The sequence below is a fragment of the Ciconia boyciana genome, chromosome 1 (genome assembly GCF_034638445.1).
Source record: "Ciconia boyciana chromosome 1, ASM3463844v1, whole genome shotgun sequence".
In the NCBI taxonomy this organism is placed as follows: domain Eukaryota; kingdom Metazoa; phylum Chordata; class Aves; order Ciconiiformes; family Ciconiidae; genus Ciconia; species Ciconia boyciana.
Window position 1 is genome coordinate 109,254,878 of NC_132934.1, and position 17,452 is coordinate 109,272,329.

Genomic DNA, 17,452 nt, shown 5'->3' on the forward strand with positions numbered 1-17,452 from the left:
CTTTCTCAAGACACTGCTTTTAATTTCTCAAAGGGTTTACTTCTTTAGCCTAAGAGACATTCCTGTAATGCCACCGTATGACACCCTTGAAATGTCATTAGCAACTGAATTCAACCTTCTCTAGAAATAACTTATGTAACAAAGGTTTGTGCCTTAAATAAGATTTATGCCTTATGTTTTAAGAAACTTGCTAAGTCTGCCCACTCCCTTTCCTTTTTCCTTCTACCCTTCCACACAAACACTTGCCCCTTTATCTTTTTGTTTGCTTGTTTGGTTTTTTCCCCCACCAGTAACTTTAGGACTAAGCTATGTAGATGTGATCTAACTTCTGTTGGAAGATGCTGCTTACATTATACCAGTAAGTTGCTGCTCACATAAGTTGCCACAATAATGGAAAAAGTTAAGAAGTAAAATACACTGGATTTCTTTAAACCTGTTCCCTATGTTAAAGAAATTTAAATATAATCAAGTAGAGGAAGACTATGTTAACATTAGCTTAAGTTAGAAGTGAAGTTCATCAGACAAAAGAGAAAACAGGTGAATGCCCAAACCAGAGTTAGCCTACAGAAAGAAGCTTAGTCAGGTCTATGCTAATGTGGCCTTATCAGACTTCCCCAGTGGATAGGTAAGATAATTGTTCTATGCAATTATACTCTACAAAGGAATGTCAAGGAGGATCATATTGCATATGTCTGATAAAATATCAATACAGTTCTTCTAGAGAAATAATTTTTCTTACCCTCTTTTTTCCCAGTCTCTTTTTTTCCTAAGGGAGGTACGGATTTTAACCACCTCTCAATATTCACTTACCTAAAACTCATCCATGTGTTTAAAAGAAGAAAAGCTGGGCATGTGGGAATGTGCTAAAATTACTTTAGCCATAACTAAATTTCTTTTGTACGTCTGTTAACTTAAGACATCGCTTTAGTCAGGACCCCGTTGATATTCTAATTATATTGTCACCATGTTTAGGAAATCAAATATTGGAAACAAAAAACCCACTTGAGTTTGGCCTTGACCAAATACTTCTTCAACCCCCTGTTTCAGTAATTCTTTAAAATTCTTTATGAATAGGAAATGAATGTTCTCTGTTTGTTTTGATTCTAAATTATTGCTGTTTTGTACTGGTCTTTAACTTCCCATGCTACTGGCTGGCCACAAGACCTTGCTTTCTCTGCTGTCACATAGGTCTTGCATTTAGACTTGTTTATCTGTATTTTATTATATGGAATGCAGTGCATAGTTATTTCCGTTACAATCTCCCAAACTTTGGACAAATCAGTATTGCTGCAGTCAGTGATGCATTCTCATTTAAGGTGGCAATGTGCCAGGTCCACAAGAGTCAAAGGGGAGGTGCCCTTTAACTAACTATAGGAGGATTAACTATAGAGTAAAATCAAGATACTGATTTTTATTAACTTTAGGAAAACCTTTATGTTCAGGAAAAAACCACAGCAATGGAAATTGCTATTACAGCTTCCTTCATACCTACCTTTACATTTAAATACTAGGAAGCAAGCTGTATGAAGCCTCCAAAAAGCAAAACTAGAAAGTATCGAGAAGTAACAAAGGCCAAAACTTGCTTATCTGGTATGCAATTTGCTGGAGTTTCCAGTGCTGCAGCAGCCTGGTTCCACAGACAGGCCGGAGTTTCAGCTGCCTTTCCCTGGCTAAAAATCTTCTGGCGCGCATGCAGCTAAGAGCGAGTAAAAAAAAAAAAAGGTGGGTTTATACGTTTAGTCACCATTACAAGAGTGGTCAGCTAGTGTGCGCGCACACTACCGCGTGACGTTCCCTCTCCTGCCCTCTCAGTGTCACTGGAATGCTGCCCACTAGTACAACACACATCGGGCCTGTCGTTAAATGACACCAACGAGACAAAAAATTACAGGCAGGCCTTGCCCTCGGCGCTGCAGGTCGCGTTGTAGGGCACAAAGTGCATTTCACCATGAGCTCTCCGCCCGGCCGGGGTGGCAGCGCTACCAGGGGCCTCCTCTCGGGCCCGGTGGGGCTGGGGAACGGGACACGCCTCACCGGATCCAAGCGGCGGGGAAGGCTGAGGCTTGAGGCAGCACCGCCCTCCCCGCGCCTCGCCTCAGCCCACACCTCCTCTAAGGGCGGCCGCCTCCAACGCGTCTCCCCTCGCGCTCGGGGCGGCCGTTAACGGTCTCCGCCGGCTGCTCGGGGAGGACCTTCGGAGCGTCCGCCTCGGGAGGAGGGAGCCATGGCCGCCTCCCGCGGGAAGCAGGGCGGCTTCTACGAACGCCTGAGTCCCACCGGCAAGAAGGTAACACAGCGCGGGGGGGCCGAGCGGGGAGAAGGCGTTATTGACGGGGCTGAGGGCAGGCTACCTCCCCGCCAGGGCCTGCCTGCTGCCCCGGGAGGGAGACGGCGGCTGCCGGGGGGTGACTGCTCGGGGCCCCCCGGCAGCCGCCGTCTCCCTCCCAGGGCAGCCGGGGGTGGCTTCTTTAAACCTGATAGGATTTCATGTAGGCTTTGTGCTAGGCCCGTGTCAGAAAAATGCAGCCAATGACAACTGATACGTCCTGGGATGTACCCTTTGAATTTCTAAGGAGGGAATAATCTTTAGGCCGGGGTTTTGTTCAATATTTCTTACCATTCTTTTCTTAAGGAAATAGGAGCTGTGCCACGGATAGGAATAAGGAGCAGGATTTGAGCAGGGAATGTTTGTGCCCAAGACTTCTACCGTGTTCTTCAACAGTAAAAGACAATAGTTCGAACAAACAATGTTGTTTGGATGTAAAATTTAGAAATCATAATGAACCATGGCAAATGTTTACATCTGATAATGAAGGGCGAGTAGATGCACAAGAAGATGTGTTTGTTACAGAAGTTTGTTACGTACATATTTGTTGCGTATTTGTTTCTTGGATTATCATTTAATCATTGGGCTTTTTACTGAAAGTACAAGAAAAATTGTTGTGGGAAATATACAGGCTCTCAGCGCACCTGCAGCATACACTTTTGATAGGTGGGTTTTTTACACCACCTACCGAAAAGAACTGTAACTGCATCTTTGCTTGGAAATTATTTTAAGACGGTAATTTCTGAGGGACAGAATTTACTACCTAGGTGTGCCGAAGTTGTTCTTGGGTGTGGATACACATTCCTCAAGAAGTATGGGAGAGTTCGTATTTGTTTGCCTCTATTACAGTTATCTCCAATGACTTATGAAATCGGCAGCAGTGCACAAGCCTCATATTTTTCTCCTCCTTTATGTGTACAGTACACATTAGTAGTACTTCAGCTCTGAAAGAAGTTTGCTGTTCTTTAGGTATTAGCAGTTGGTAACTTCCAGTAGCTAGTTTTTCAAATGGGGGAAAAAAAACCCACAGGATTTTAACTGTCAAAGATTTAAGGAAGGTTTGCTTGTATTGGACATGGAATCATAGAATATCTCAAGTTGGAAGGGACCCATAAGGATCATTGAGTCCAACTCCTATGCTTTACTGTGGGTGGGATCATACTCTAGAGTATGTGTAAACAGTGTAAAATCAAGCTGTGGTGGTGGTTAATACCCTCTTACAGCAAGTTAAGTTGTTCTAGTAAGTCACGAGACTAGATCTCTTTCATTCCTCATACCTTGTGTTAGAGTATATTGGTGGGAGAAGGTAACAAAGTGTAAGTATAGACCTTATTATAGCTCAGAATTAAATAGCTCCTAAGAACTACATGTTTGGTAAAAGAAAAAAAACCCCAACTTTTTCTTCAGTATTTCAAGTAACATTGGTATTTTTCCTTTTTTTTTTTTTTAAAAACAGAAATGCAGCCCTGAAGAAAATGTTTTTTTCTTCAGTAAATTAACATATTCCTGGTTTAGCAGGTGAGAATTTAATAAACTGCTTGTTGATGTTCATTGATGCTCACAGAATTACAGAGCATGCACTTACATTCTACACCATCATTCTAGCTTGACCTAGAGCCTCAGCCTGGGATTGCTGTTAGCTTTTTGTACAAAAATCAAAGTTTGCAACTTTTAAAGATTATATTAAAATATTTTGTGGAGTATTGTTTATATATAGTAACAGTCATTTTATATGTCATCTAATGGCATTATTTAAAACATTAATATTATGATAACTAAGCACAATGTTCTTGTCACAATAGACTATTTTTAGACAATGGTATAGAAAAAAACAAATTAGGCTATCCTTTTTTATTTATTATCTGTCTGTATAAAGTTTGGCAATAGACAGAAATTAAAATAAAGTTTCCTTTATACTCCATATAGTGATACAACAATTTGCTAGATCTCCTGGAGCAATTATTCAGTAGTACATTTAAGGTATTTTCCAAGTAGCCAATTTCATGCTTGTTTTCTTCCCTCTTTTATGGCAGGCCACATGTAACTACTGTAGATCACCTGCTCATAAACACCAATAAAGTCCCTCTGCTTCTTGGGAAATTTTCCACTCAAAACTAGGAACTGAAAGCTCAACCATATCAAGTCACGCAGCTTCCTGTCACTTAATATTTTCGATGTTATTTCAAGCAATTTCATGTGTTATGTCTTGTGACCATTACTCATTTTTAACATTTTTCTTTTTTCTTCTTTAAAAATCATTTGAGTCAGACATACACACCTCAAAAATCTAAAAGTGAGAAAAAACATTTTAAGAGTATTATAACTGTTTCTTGCTTTATTTAAAGTTATTAATTTTAAGGAAAAACTGAAAATGGTATTTGCTATTAATAAGCTGAGACAAAACAATCAGGTTGTTTCAAGGATTCAGAGTATTCTGGCCCTGTTGAAGTTAGGAGTTCACCATCAATGTCAGAGTAGCTGTCATTATTACCAGTCTTACATTCTACACCATAAATAAAAAGTTTCAATTTTTCTAGAAAATTATGCAGTATACTGAGTGCAGCACTTCTATGTGACATTTATTTTTTCATTATGTCACAGTGTTCACCCAAATATTCAAGCTAGGCTATCCTTTATATTTTTTAACCAATTCCACAATGTTTAACAATGAAGAGGGGAGAAAAAAAAAGGATTTCAGTTCTACTCAGTGAGAGCTTGTTTACCTATGAAATAACTAACTGGATGCGATTAAACTAATATTCTGAACATTAGATATGTTCCTTCTTTCCAGTCACAAAAAACCACAATAAATTATGGCTAATATATACTTGCCTTAAGTGCTTGCAATCTAAATGAGAAAGTCTCAAATTAATTGTTATATAATAAACCCATAATGCTATATTATGTTTCTTTAGAATTCGAGCAATCTGGAGATTACAGTGTAAAGGGCATTTGGTAAATCTGTTTATCCTCTGGCAGCAGTGAGTTTTAGCACTGAGATGAGTTATGCAGAGTTCTTAAACAACAGTTCCCACTCAAGTACCAATTGGTCTGCTTTCCTCATATGTCTCAAAAGCTGGCGCTCTTAGTGAGAAGCTGTGTTATTTTTGCCTTAACTTATCAAGCATAAGGCAAATTCACTTTGCATTAATGTTACAGCTTCAGTAGATGTCTGGGTGGCCCTTGGGGATAGTGAGGTCCACCCCCACCAGAATTTTACAACCTCCAGAAAAGTGTTTCTGAGTCTTATTTTCTGTCCTGTGATAAGCACAATGGCACACATGTTAGGCTCAAGCCCAGCACTGGCACTGACTGGTACAGGAATGATACACTGGAAGTGCTCACTAGAGAAGATAGACACTGTGCTTGTGTTGCCTCCCTCAGGGAGGGAAATCCCCACCAGCTTGAAAGCATTAGAGCTGCCACTGACAGGGTACACACTCCAGTGTCTACACGTGTCTCTGGTTGATTCCTAGATGTTTGGGACTTCCTTTAAGTTAGAGAACATTGTCAACATTAATCCTTTTGCATTTTCCCCACCTCAGAAATGGTATGGCATGGTTTGCTTTGAGTGGTCATAAATCTGACATGCTCATCAAAAATTCCAGATCATCTATTGTTCTTTCAAACAGAGTTCCTGTAGGGTCAGTGTATTCATCAGCCCTATTTTGCCATTTTAAGACCAATTTTAGTTTTTGTTGACACTTAAGTGGGTAAAAGCACTTTGTTAAAACAAAATTTTAACAGCTGAAGATCTACTCTATTGTACTTGTGCTGAAACCCAGTACTTGAAGGTTATTAACTTGGTTAAAGATGAGTTGCAACATAATGCAGTCCTGTGATAGAAAATGTATTTCATTCCAGATCACAAGAGTAAGTGGGTAATGATGCTACACACATTTGTTTATGAAATAGTATCTTTTTCTATAAAGAAATACGGGATCAAAAATGTAGACAGATTCTGAGGTACAAAGGTTCTTCAGAATTTGCTGTTCAGATGTGACAATCTGCTTGGGCTCTTCTTACTTCAGGTGAATTTCAGTGTATTTAAGGTGACTGGAAGTATGTTCCACTATTTAGTCTGTAGCCTTTATAGGTTTACATACATTAGTTTGATTATAGAGTTTATTTATACACACTAAATGATATAATTAACTTTTTGAGTTAGTAGTTCTGCTTGTTTTGTCTGCTGTATTCCATGCTAAATTCATTGCTTTCTTTCAGACTAATATCTATAGGCTATAAGAAGCCATTGGAGAGGGATGACCTGTTTGAACTGGATGAAAGTGATTCACCATACAGCGTGTGTCCTAACTTTGAGAAGCAATGGAGAAAAGAAATCCAGAATTCTACCACAGGATTAACAGTAGTTATAATTCTGACAATAGGCAATATCCTTTTTTAAATTTAAGGAGTCTAGAAGCTGGAGATGATTTCTAAAATCTTGTTTATTGAACAGCCTACATTTTGTAGACTGCGAAGGCCACTCAGTGTTGTGATCAGTGATCTCTAGTGTGGCTATAGGATTTTTCTAAATCATTTAAGTTCAAACTTATCTCTTAGAAAGATATCCAATTACATTTTAACACTTTAAGTGATACGGAATCTACTGTGACTTTTACTTCGATGATTAATTACCATCTTTGTCAAAACTGTCTGACTAATTTCTCTCTTAACTTGTCTGTTTCCCAGTCTCTTATCTTTGCATCTGTATTTCAGGTAGGTAGAGAAGTCTATTATCAGCTTGCTTATCAGTAGATGCTCTGGCTTAGCGAACACAGAAAACAGGCTTCAGGTTTTTTTAATTTTAACAATATTGTGTTTTACAGATAGTTTGGGTTTTTTGCTTGAGTCATCCTGTGTGATTTTTCATGTAAATCCTTGACAGTTTCAGTCACAGGTATTATTCTGTTGTTGTAGTTAAAGTGCACTAGGAGCTCTGTAATGTTAGGAAGCTCACAGGAGAGAGGACCTAACCTGTAAGTCCAGTAAGAGTGTAGCTTTTGTTTTTTAATGACTTACTGAGAAGAGGGCTCCTGCAGAGTCTGTCCTTACTGCATCTCTTCAGTGTTTTTCTTATCTATTTGTAGATTTGCCCTTTCTTCCACTGATGGTATACACACTAAAACTCTTTCTACCAAAGCATTCAAACGTAGTTTTCAATAAGGATAATTTTTAATTCAGATGCTGTTTTTATTATTCAAGTAATCTGTAAAAAATATCCTGTCCTTCATCACTGTGATAATTAAGAAAGGCTAACTCTTTTTTGGTTTTTTGAGCCCTTGTAGGAATATTTGCAATTGTTTCAGCTAAAGTCAAAGTGACAAAAATAGTTACTTGACAACTGAAAATATTCTGAAAAAATAGAAGGGTTATTCAACCTTTAATATAAAGTTGCTGTAAGCCTGCTATAAATGATAATGCATTTATGTTGAAGCTTACCTCTGTTTTTCTGATACAGGTTTTTTGACTTGTGATAATCATTTGAGGATTAAATTATTTTCTAATTATATTTGTGGATGATTGGGGCAACCCTGGAAATTATATTTATCCTTTCCTGAAGGACTACTAGCCAGGCTAAATAAAACCAGACTTCATTTCTTACCCCAAAGCTTTTCTTCTAACTGTAGGAAATGCGCTTTTTCAGTTCATAAGTACAGTGATGGCTTTAGATGGACACTCTAATATTACATACTTTACATTTGTAAATGTGGGTGAAGTTCAAAAATAATTTTTTCTCTTAATTCTGTACATATTTTTGTAATCTTGCAGGCTTCTTCCATCAGAAGAGTGCTGTTTAAGAAAACGAGTTTCCATAAACCATATTTGATTTTGCCATTATGGCAAACATTTAAATTTTTATTGATTAAAGTTGCATTTCTGAAAGTTACAGCTGACATTCTGGCTTTCATGAGTCCACAAATAATGAAGTAAGTTTTTAATATGTTTCACTTTATGTTCAGAGAGTAACAGTAGCAATAAAGCTAAAGGGTTACCAATATCAAAACCAAACTAAGCAACAGCTTAGATGTGTAAAGCTCGGAGATCAGGAATTTCTTACCCAAAGGACTGAGACAAAACCAGTAGAAGTTCAATTCCACAGTATTGTGTTTAAGTATTTAACATACTTAAATATAAAATCAAATGTTAAGAAAAGTGGAATACCAAGATATTTAACTTCCCTGCTTTTTTGTCAGTATTTTTCCATCTCTATTCCTAAAATCCCACTTAAATATATAATAATATCTACAGATTCAGCATTTAATGGAAAACTGCAATGACACTGTTGTTATCATATTGTTGGTACCATGAGGTTGATGGAGGTGGTTTTTAGAAATTGTGCTTACCACAGAGGTGTTAAGAATTTATCAAATACCTGTGTGTTTATAAAGAAAAGAGTTAATGAACAGAATTATTGTTAACCTCCAAACTATACCCTGAATCAGTGTAATCCTGAACAAAATTATTAACCATAAAATCTGTTTGAAGATATCACAGTTGCTGGTTATTTAAGATAACCTTTTACTAACACAAAAATAAGAATTCTCCTCTGGATTTTTTTGTCTCTCACTTTCATGGTTGATAGTTGCAACCTCTCTAAGTACAAATATCTAATGAATTTTTTTCTTTTATGCCATTCTTTATTTGTACTCCATTGTCTGTGAAGTCAGCAATAGCACATTAATGTCTAGAATAGTATTTGAGAATTGTTTCTAAGCTAACAAACTGGAAAACACAGGTAAGACCTGCCTTTTTTTAACATCGTATTTCTTGGTGACCTTGCACCATATCTGGATGCAAATGGACTTAATTGAACAAGTTGCCAGTATGTCAGTTTATTGAACTCTTTATTGTTGGTTGTTGACAATGCACAGAATTTAAAATTTATTTTTCTTCATTTTCAGAGCAATGATAATGGTCAGTGAAAATCATCCTAGTTCCTATGGGAGTGGATATGGCTATGCTATCGCCCTTTTTTTTGTAGTTCTCTCACAAACTCTTCTTCATCAGTTATACCAGCGTAACAACATGCTTACTGCAGTCAAAATCAAGACTGCAGTTGTTGGCCTGATATACAAAAAGGTAATCACATATTCTTCTACTTTTCTTTCAAAACAAAAACAAAAACAAACACTCGGTGTTAAAAGATAATATGCTTACCAGCATGATCAAAACCCAGGATGTTATACACTGGTGACAGGCTAACAGATTGACTTTATATTTTGATGGTAATTTATTTATAATAATTCGGAATTTCATCAGCATTTCTATTATAAGGCTCTAATCCTGAAATTACATACTTTTGTCAGCCACCTGTACAGACATAATATTGGAGATATATGTAGAAACTGAACTCTTCCTATTTTGATTATGGGTTAATTTCCCAAATTTACTGAATGAACTGGGAAAATGTTTAGGTTGGATGTCTGGGGAAAAGTAAGGGTATATGTGATCACTGTTTTTGCTATATAGTAGCAGTGAATATGAGAAGCTGAAGTTTGCCACATTGTCTCCTTTGGAGGTTGAAATTTCCCCCCTTATTTTAGTGAAATTGATTTTCTGTTGAGTTGAATGCCCGGAAGGTTTGTTGTTTTTCAGATGTTTAAAAGATGGCTAACTGCTGTGGAAATCTGTCTATAACTTATCTCACCTTTAATAAGATATGCTGAGGTGGCAGCATTATTAGCTACAAGAGATGCAGGTGCTAATAATGTAAAAATAACAATAGCTGTCTGACCTGCAAAACATAAAACTGTTTACTATATTGTTAATATGTAGCATATGGGATGAAGCTGGTTTCTCAGTGCTGCACCTTTAGTTTAGTTTGTTACAAACATGGCACATTGGTATTTTTACTGCAGTATTGAACTATTAAGCACAAGTTAAGACAAAAAATAAAATCTGAAAGAAATTACTGTCTTTGTTAATTTAAAATACAGTTGCTTTTCTCAAAAGAGTCAAACTGATCTTTTGACATAGACTTCTCAGGTGTTTTCTGAACCAGTACACAAAATTTTACTTGTAAGTTGCAAATCAGTTAAAGAAAGGAATTAATTCTCTTGAGTCTCATATCAAGGTGTGTCAGTACATCAGATCATGAACAGGGGAATAGAGGCTCCAGTTGGGGTGGGCATGTCTTTTGGCAAGTTTCCACAGCTACAGGGTAGAGATACAGGTTCTTACTCTCTCTGAGTAGAGTTGATTAATGAATGCTGGGTCAGGTTGTGCTTTGCACATGGGACTGTAACAAGACATGTAACTGTCTTGTTACATGCAGGAGTTGCAGGTGACACAGTGGAAGAATGTGAGGCACTAACAGAGAGAGAGAGAAAGAGCGAGAAAGAGAAAAAGAATGTATGTGTTTGTCTGGGTGTCAGTCCCAAGACACCTGGGACTTGTGGTATCTGCCTGCCACACTGAGATTATACACGTGCTTGCTGTGAAGCCTGCTGTTGCTGGTTCCTGCACTGTGAGGTTCTAAGCTAGGCCAAAGCTGAGGCTTTCTGAGCCCTCTTTGCACCATGTTGTCCTCTTTATTTATTATAAAGTTGCAAGTCTGTTTCACTGAGTTCAGCTTTGCTCTGATTATTGTCCTTTTAGTTTCTCCTGGGCAGCTAAACCCATCAAAATTGTTGATTTTTGTGGCCTCTGTATTTTCTGGTTGCAGGCCTTAACTTTAGCAAGTTCCTCACGACGAAACTATACAACTGGGGAAATTGTTAACCTGATGTCAGCAGATGCTCAGCAACTCATGGAGCTAACTGTAAACATCAACCTGTTGTGGTCAGCACCTTTTCAGATCATCATGGCTGTCATCTTTCTCTGGAAAGAACTTGGCCCCTCAGTCCTAGCAGGTGTTGCAGTGCTTCTTTTGGTTATACCTATAAATGCGCTCGTTGCAGCCAAAGTAAAAAGACTGAAGGTGAGATATTTAAAAAAGCATAGTAAGGAGAGCTTAAGTTGTCATAATATAGGAATGAAGGGGGGGGGAAATTATGCATGTATAAGAATACTATTGGTACATCTAAATTAAACCCAAAACAAATAAACAACACCAAGCCACAGCTGTTTTTCGTTGAGAGGGGGAAGCATAACTGCAGTAAGAAAGCCATATGTTTGATAGCTAAACTAGTATTTAGTTGGATACCTAAATTTTCATTACACTGAAACAATACTTTTGTGTTAGTAAAAATTACTGTATGACTCAATTTAGGAAACAGCTATGTTTTTGCATATTACATGAGTTAACTCCATTAAATAAGGGTTTTTATAGGACTATGGCCCTCTACCACTTCTATTATTCAGGTTAAGCTGCTCACTTAAATTTAGTACATTCTCCTGAGATTATGGGAATTCCCATAGAGGTACTGCATGTGTTCTAACTTTGTTTCTGCTTCTCTGATGCTACAGTTCTCTTGGCACTGTATTGCCTGTTACTATGACAATTTCAGTGAGCTCCACTGAAAAAAAATACTACAACCCTAAGTTTTGCATTGCTATCAAGGCAATTATTTTCCTCTGTCTTATTCTGCCTTTGATGGTGCAACATGCAGTGAATACTCTGGGTCTCCACTGGTTCTTTTGTAAGGCTGTGACACTTGAGAGACATTGAAAAAAAAAAAACAAAAAACCCTCTCACCTCTTTTACAGGGGAGGTGCAGCAGCTACATATGCGCTTAGATCCCTACTGTGATATGAGAGATAGAGAAGAAATACAAAGGGCAATAAAATAATTCTGTCTAAAAGTTTGCAACTTGTTGTTGTATTTGAATAAGACTCAAAACATTAAAGAGGCTGTTAATTAGTATTTTAGAAATGTGAGATGCAGAAAAGCCTGAGTATAGTGTAGGAGTGAGAAGAATTTCTATGTTTCTTTGATTGGTTCTTTCAATAACAATGTATTAATCAGTAACAGAGGAAACTTTCTTCCTAACTCCTGTGTATATATATATATATATGTATATAGTGTTTTATATCCATATAGCGTTACATATATATTTATGTATGTGTGTATATAGTGTTACACTATATTGTTATTGAGTCTGTATTTACCTGCTTAGTGATTTTGAAGATTAAAACCATATTATCATTCCTGAACACCCTGGGAACTGGAAGCCTGTTAAGATTTTAATTCAATGTGAAGAAAAATAAAAAGGACAAAAATTGGCATGCACACCTTAAGATATTTTAGGGGAAAAATGTTATTTTAATGTATTTAATCCTTTATCCTATCTAATGAATTTTTTTACTACATATATATCTGAAAATGGTATAACTGCAGTGCTAGTGTGTTTTTCAGCGAGGTAAAAATAGCATAAAAGGTATTTATTGCCTACAGTACACTGCATATTTTACTTCACAAATTTTTTTACTGATTCAAAAATGAAAACATTGCTGTCTCTTAACCAGAAAAGCCAAATGAGGTATTCGGATCAACGAGTCAAGCTACTAAGTGAAATGTTACATGGAATAAAGGTAATGCCACAACTAATAAGGGTTTTGTTTTTTTCTGTTAGGTTGTAAAGATAGAAAGTAAGTTATTTAAAAAATGAAGGTTTTATGAGTAATATTTTGGCTGATAATGATAAAAGTTTAAAGAGAAAACATTTTAACATAATGTGCTTAAAGTGTTTTTGGAAAATATTTACTGGTTTAATTTGATTTGAAAAACTTACTATCCATGATGCATTAATTTTGATGCCATGATGCTACCACATTTTTAATGAGAATGTAAAATATGTTAATAGATGTCTGGAAACCTTTAGCAGAGTGAAATTTTAGCATAGAAGAAAAGCACTTTTAAAAGTTGTCTCATTTTTGTTATTTATCCTGTTTTGAAATAAACCAGCTCATCATTTATGATACATAAGGGACAAGTTGAAATCTGAAGAATTAAGAGTGACTAGAGTATATCTTCCATAAGAACAACCTAATTTTGAGTTATCTCAGGTCTTGCTTTCATTTGTAAAACATTCAAATTTTTTTAGTTTGGCATTGCTAAATATTTGAAAATGACATTTGGAGCTTAAGCTTATTTTCTGAAGCATGGTCACTGCTTTTTTGTTTTATTAAAATATGTTTGTTTGATTGTCTAGATCCTCAAACTTTATGCATGGGAACCTGCATATCAAAGGAAGGTCATGAGCATTAGAGAACGTGAAGTGGATGTTTTGAAGTCATCTGGGTATCTGACGACTTACTCCATGCTAACATTGACGTGTATTCCTTTTATGGTTTGTTTTATAAAAATATTAATTCATGCAGGACTGTTTGTCATGTTCCCTATTGCTTTAGTAGCCGTATGGCTCACAAATGTTGCCTCACAGTATCTCAAAACATTGAATTTATCAACACAATATATTTGAATTCTCAGGTTCTAATGTGACTAGAGAAGAATGTGACTAGAGAAGAATGAGAGACATTATGAATTGAACAAGGTTTTAAAGACCAAGAAAGTCAGAAACCAAATCCAAAGCTCCTGAATCTCATTTCACTGTTTTAATCAGAAATCAGCTACCTTCTTTATACTCCTCCTTTTTTAAGTTTCAAGGGAATGCATTTTTGATCTGTAATTTTTAGCTATCCCTTCTCAAACACTAAACCTCTAAATACATGAAAAAGAAAAACCAAAAAAATATGAACCAAATTCATCCTAGCCTTGTTTCAGTGGAATTCTATCAGGAATGCATTCAGATCTTTGGATCTTTAAATCCCTCTGTTAAACTCCATTGGAAAGTAAATGGAGACTTCAGGGCCTTGGGATGACTGGTTAAGGGATCAGGAGCACAAGTAATGTTCTCCTCTATCCTTCCACTTGCAGGGAATGATGAGGGGAGAAATAGGAAGAGCCAGCAGATCAATACCTGGCTCCAAGCCTGGTGTCCTTGGCAGAATTTTGGGTTTTTTGATCATGGGTTGGTATACACGACACCAGGCCTGCTGGCGACAGACAGGGTATACCTGTCTCAAAGGAGTCTCAAAGGGGAAAAAGGATCTTTGCACAGGAGTTAGCAGGGCTTATGGAAAGAGCTTTAAACTAGATTTGAAGGGGGAAAGGGATAAAACCAGGCTTGCTAGAGATAAGCCTGGGGGCAGCACGCCAATGTTTGAGGGAGGGTGTGCTAGTGAGGTCCTTTGGTCTGCCATCTCATTGGAGGTAGGGGATGGAGATCCATGCGGCAGCAAAGACACAAGGGTTATTGATGTGTTAGAAATCACGGAAGCACCCAAGAATGGTCACATAGGAATTAGGGTTTCTCCCCCCAAAAAGGTGGTGGGATCAATAGCCCAACTGAAGTGTATCTACACCAACGCACGCAGCATGAACAACAAAGAGGAGGAGTTGGAGGCCATTGTGCAGCAGGAAAACTATTATATAGTTGCCATCACAGAAACATGGTGGGATGAGTCGCACAACTGGAGTGCTGCAATGGATGGCTATAAACTCTTCAGAAGGGCTAGGCAAGGAAGGAGGGGTGGTGGGGTAGCCCTGTATGTTAGGGAGTGTTTTGATTGTCTAGAGCTTGATGCTGGTGATGAAAGGGTCAGGTGTTTATGGGTAAGAACCAGGGGGAAGGCCAACAACGCAGACATCATGGTGGGAGTCTGTTACAGACCACCCAACCAGGATGAAGAGGCAGATGAAATATTCTATAAGCAGCTGGGAGCAGTCTCACAATTGCTAGCCCTTGTTCTCGTGGGGGCTTCAACTTCCCAGATGCCTGCTGGAAATACAACACAGCAGAGAGGAAACAGTCTAGGAGGTTCCTGGAGTGTGTGGAAGACAACTTCCTGACACAGCTGGTGAGTGGGCCGACTAGGGAAGGTGCCCCGCTGGACCTGTTGTTTGTGAACAGAGAAGGACTTGTGGGTGGTGCAATGGCTGGAGGACATCTTGGGCATAGCGATCATGAAATGATAGAGTTTTCGATTCTCAGAGAAGTAAGGTGGGGGACGGTGTCAGCAGAACTGCTACCTTCGACTTCTGGAGTGTAGACTTTGGCCTGTTTAGGGGCCTGGTAAACAGAGTCCCTTGGGAAGCAGTCCTGAAGGGCAAAGGAGTCCAGGAAGGCTGGACATTCTTCAAGAAGGAAATCTTCAAGGCACAGGAGCAGGCCGTCCCCATGTGCCGAAAGACGAGCTGGCAGGGAAGAAGACCTGCCTGGCTGAATGGAGAACTTTGGCTGGAACTCCAGGAAAAAAAGAGAGTTTATGACCTTGGGAAGAATGGGCAGGCAACTCAGGAGGACTACAGGGATGTCGTGAGGTTATGCAGGGAGAAAATTAGAAGGGCCAAAGCCCGACTAGAACTTAATCTGGCTACTACCATAAAAGACAATAAAAAATGTTTCTATAAATGCATAAGCAGCAAAAGGAGGGCTAAGGAGAATCTCCATCCCTTATTGGATGCGAGGGGAAACATAGTGACAAAGGCGGAGGAAAAGGCTGAGGTACTTAATGCCTTCTTTGCCTCAGTCTTTAACAGTAAGACCAGTTGTTCTTGGGGTATCCAGCCCTCTGAGCTGGAAGACAGGGATGGGGAGCAGAATGAAGCCCCCATAATCCAAGGGGAAATGGTTAGTGACCTGCTACACCACTTAGACACTCACAAGTCTATGGGGCCAGATGGGATCCACCCAAGGGTACTGAGGGAGCTGGTCAAGTGCTCACCAAGCCACTTTCAATCTTTTATCAGCAGTCCTGGCTAACCGGGGAGGTCCCAGTTGACTGGAGGTTAGCAAATGTGATGCCCATCTACAAGAAGGGCTGGAAGGAGGATCTGGGGAACTACAGGCCTGTCAGCCTGACCTTGGTGCTGGGGAAGGTTATGGAGCAGATCATCTTGGGTGCCATCACACGGCATGTACAGGACAATCACATGATCAAGCCCAGCCAGCATGGGTTTATGAAAGGCAGCTCCTGCCTGAATAACCTGATCTCCTTCTATGACAAGGTGACCTGCCTAGTGGATGAGGGAAAGACTGTGGATGTTGTCTACCTAGACTGTAGTAAAGCCTTTGACACTGTTTGCCATAGCATTCTCCTGGAGACACTGGCTGCTCATGGCTTGGATGGGCGTACTCTTTGCTGGGTAAAGAACTGGCTGGATGGCCAGGCCCAAAGAGTGGTGGTGAATGGAGTTAAATCCAGTTGGTGGCTGATCACAACTGGTGTTCCCCAGGGCTCAGTATTGGGGCCAGTTCTGTTTAATATCTTTACCAAGGATCTGGATGAGGGGATCGAGTGCACCCTCAGTAAGTTTGCAGATGACACCAAGTTGTGTGGGAGTGTTGATCAGCTTGAGGGGAGGAAGGCTCTGCAGAGGGACCTGGACAGGCTGGATTGATGGGCCAAGGCCAATTGTATGAGGTTCAACAAGGCTAAGTGCAAGGTCCTGCACCTGGGTCACAACGACCCCATGCAACGCTACAGGCTTGGGGAAGAGTGGCTGGAAAGCTGCCTGGCAGAAAAGGACCTGGGGGTGTTGGTTGACAGCCACCTGAATATGAGCCAGCAGTGTGCCCAGATGGCCAAGAAGGCCAATGGCATCCTGGTTTGTATCAGAAACAGCATGGCCAGCAGGACTAGGGAAGTGATCGTGCCCCTGTACTTGGCACTGGTGAGGCCACACCTCGAATACTGTGTTCAGTTTTGGACCCCTCACTACAAGAGAGACATTGAGGTGCTGCAGCGTGTCCAGAGAAGGGCAATGAAGCTGGTGAAAGGTCTAGAGCAAAAGTTTGATGAGGAGCGGCTGAGGGAGTTGGGGTTATTTAGCCTGGAGAAAAGGAGGCTGAGGGGAGACCTTATCGCTCTCTACAACTACCTGAAAGTAGGTTGTAGTGAGGTGGGTGTTGGTCTCTTCTCCCAGGTAACTAGAGACAGGACGAGAGGAAATGGCCTCAAGTTGCGCCAGGGGAGGTTTAGATGGGATATTAGGAAAAATTTCTTCACTGAAAGGGTTATCAAGCATTGCAACAGGCTGCCCAGGGAAGTGGTTGAGTCGCCATCCCTGGAGGTATTTAAAAGATGTTTGGATGAGGTGCTTAGGGACATGGTGTAGTGCTGGTCTTGGTAGTGTTAGGTTTGTGGTTGGACTCGATCTGAAAGGTCTTTTCCAACCTA

The 17,452-nt window shown here is 39.3% G+C and overlaps 1 protein-coding gene across 3 annotated transcripts in view; it reads left to right on the top strand.

Annotated features, from left to right (window-relative positions):
- The first annotated feature begins 1,823 nt into the window (after positions 1 to 1,823).
- Positions 1,824 to 17,452, top strand: part of LOC140662604 (multidrug resistance-associated protein 1-like) — a 43,438-nt gene continuing 27,809 nt past the window's right edge. For 2 of the 3 annotated variants that reach the window (XM_072886159.1, XM_072886167.1), the window contains exons 1-8: positions 1,824 to 2,287; positions 3,783 to 3,844; positions 6,551 to 6,692; positions 8,099 to 8,256; positions 9,232 to 9,409; positions 10,995 to 11,249; positions 12,737 to 12,802; positions 13,423 to 13,560. In XM_072886159.1, coding sequence (XP_072742260.1) covers positions 2,225 to 2,287; positions 3,783 to 3,844; positions 6,551 to 6,692; positions 8,099 to 8,256; positions 9,232 to 9,409; positions 10,995 to 11,249; positions 12,737 to 12,802; positions 13,423 to 13,560 — 1,062 coding nt within the window. In that variant the 5' untranslated portion in view covers positions 1,824 to 2,224. Of the gene's footprint in view, positions 2,288 to 3,782; positions 3,845 to 6,550; positions 6,693 to 6,728; positions 7,046 to 8,098; positions 8,257 to 9,231; positions 9,410 to 10,994; positions 11,250 to 12,736; positions 12,803 to 13,422; positions 13,561 to 17,452 lie in introns of those variants that run through there. The other variant, XM_072886176.1, reaches the window with a different exon arrangement.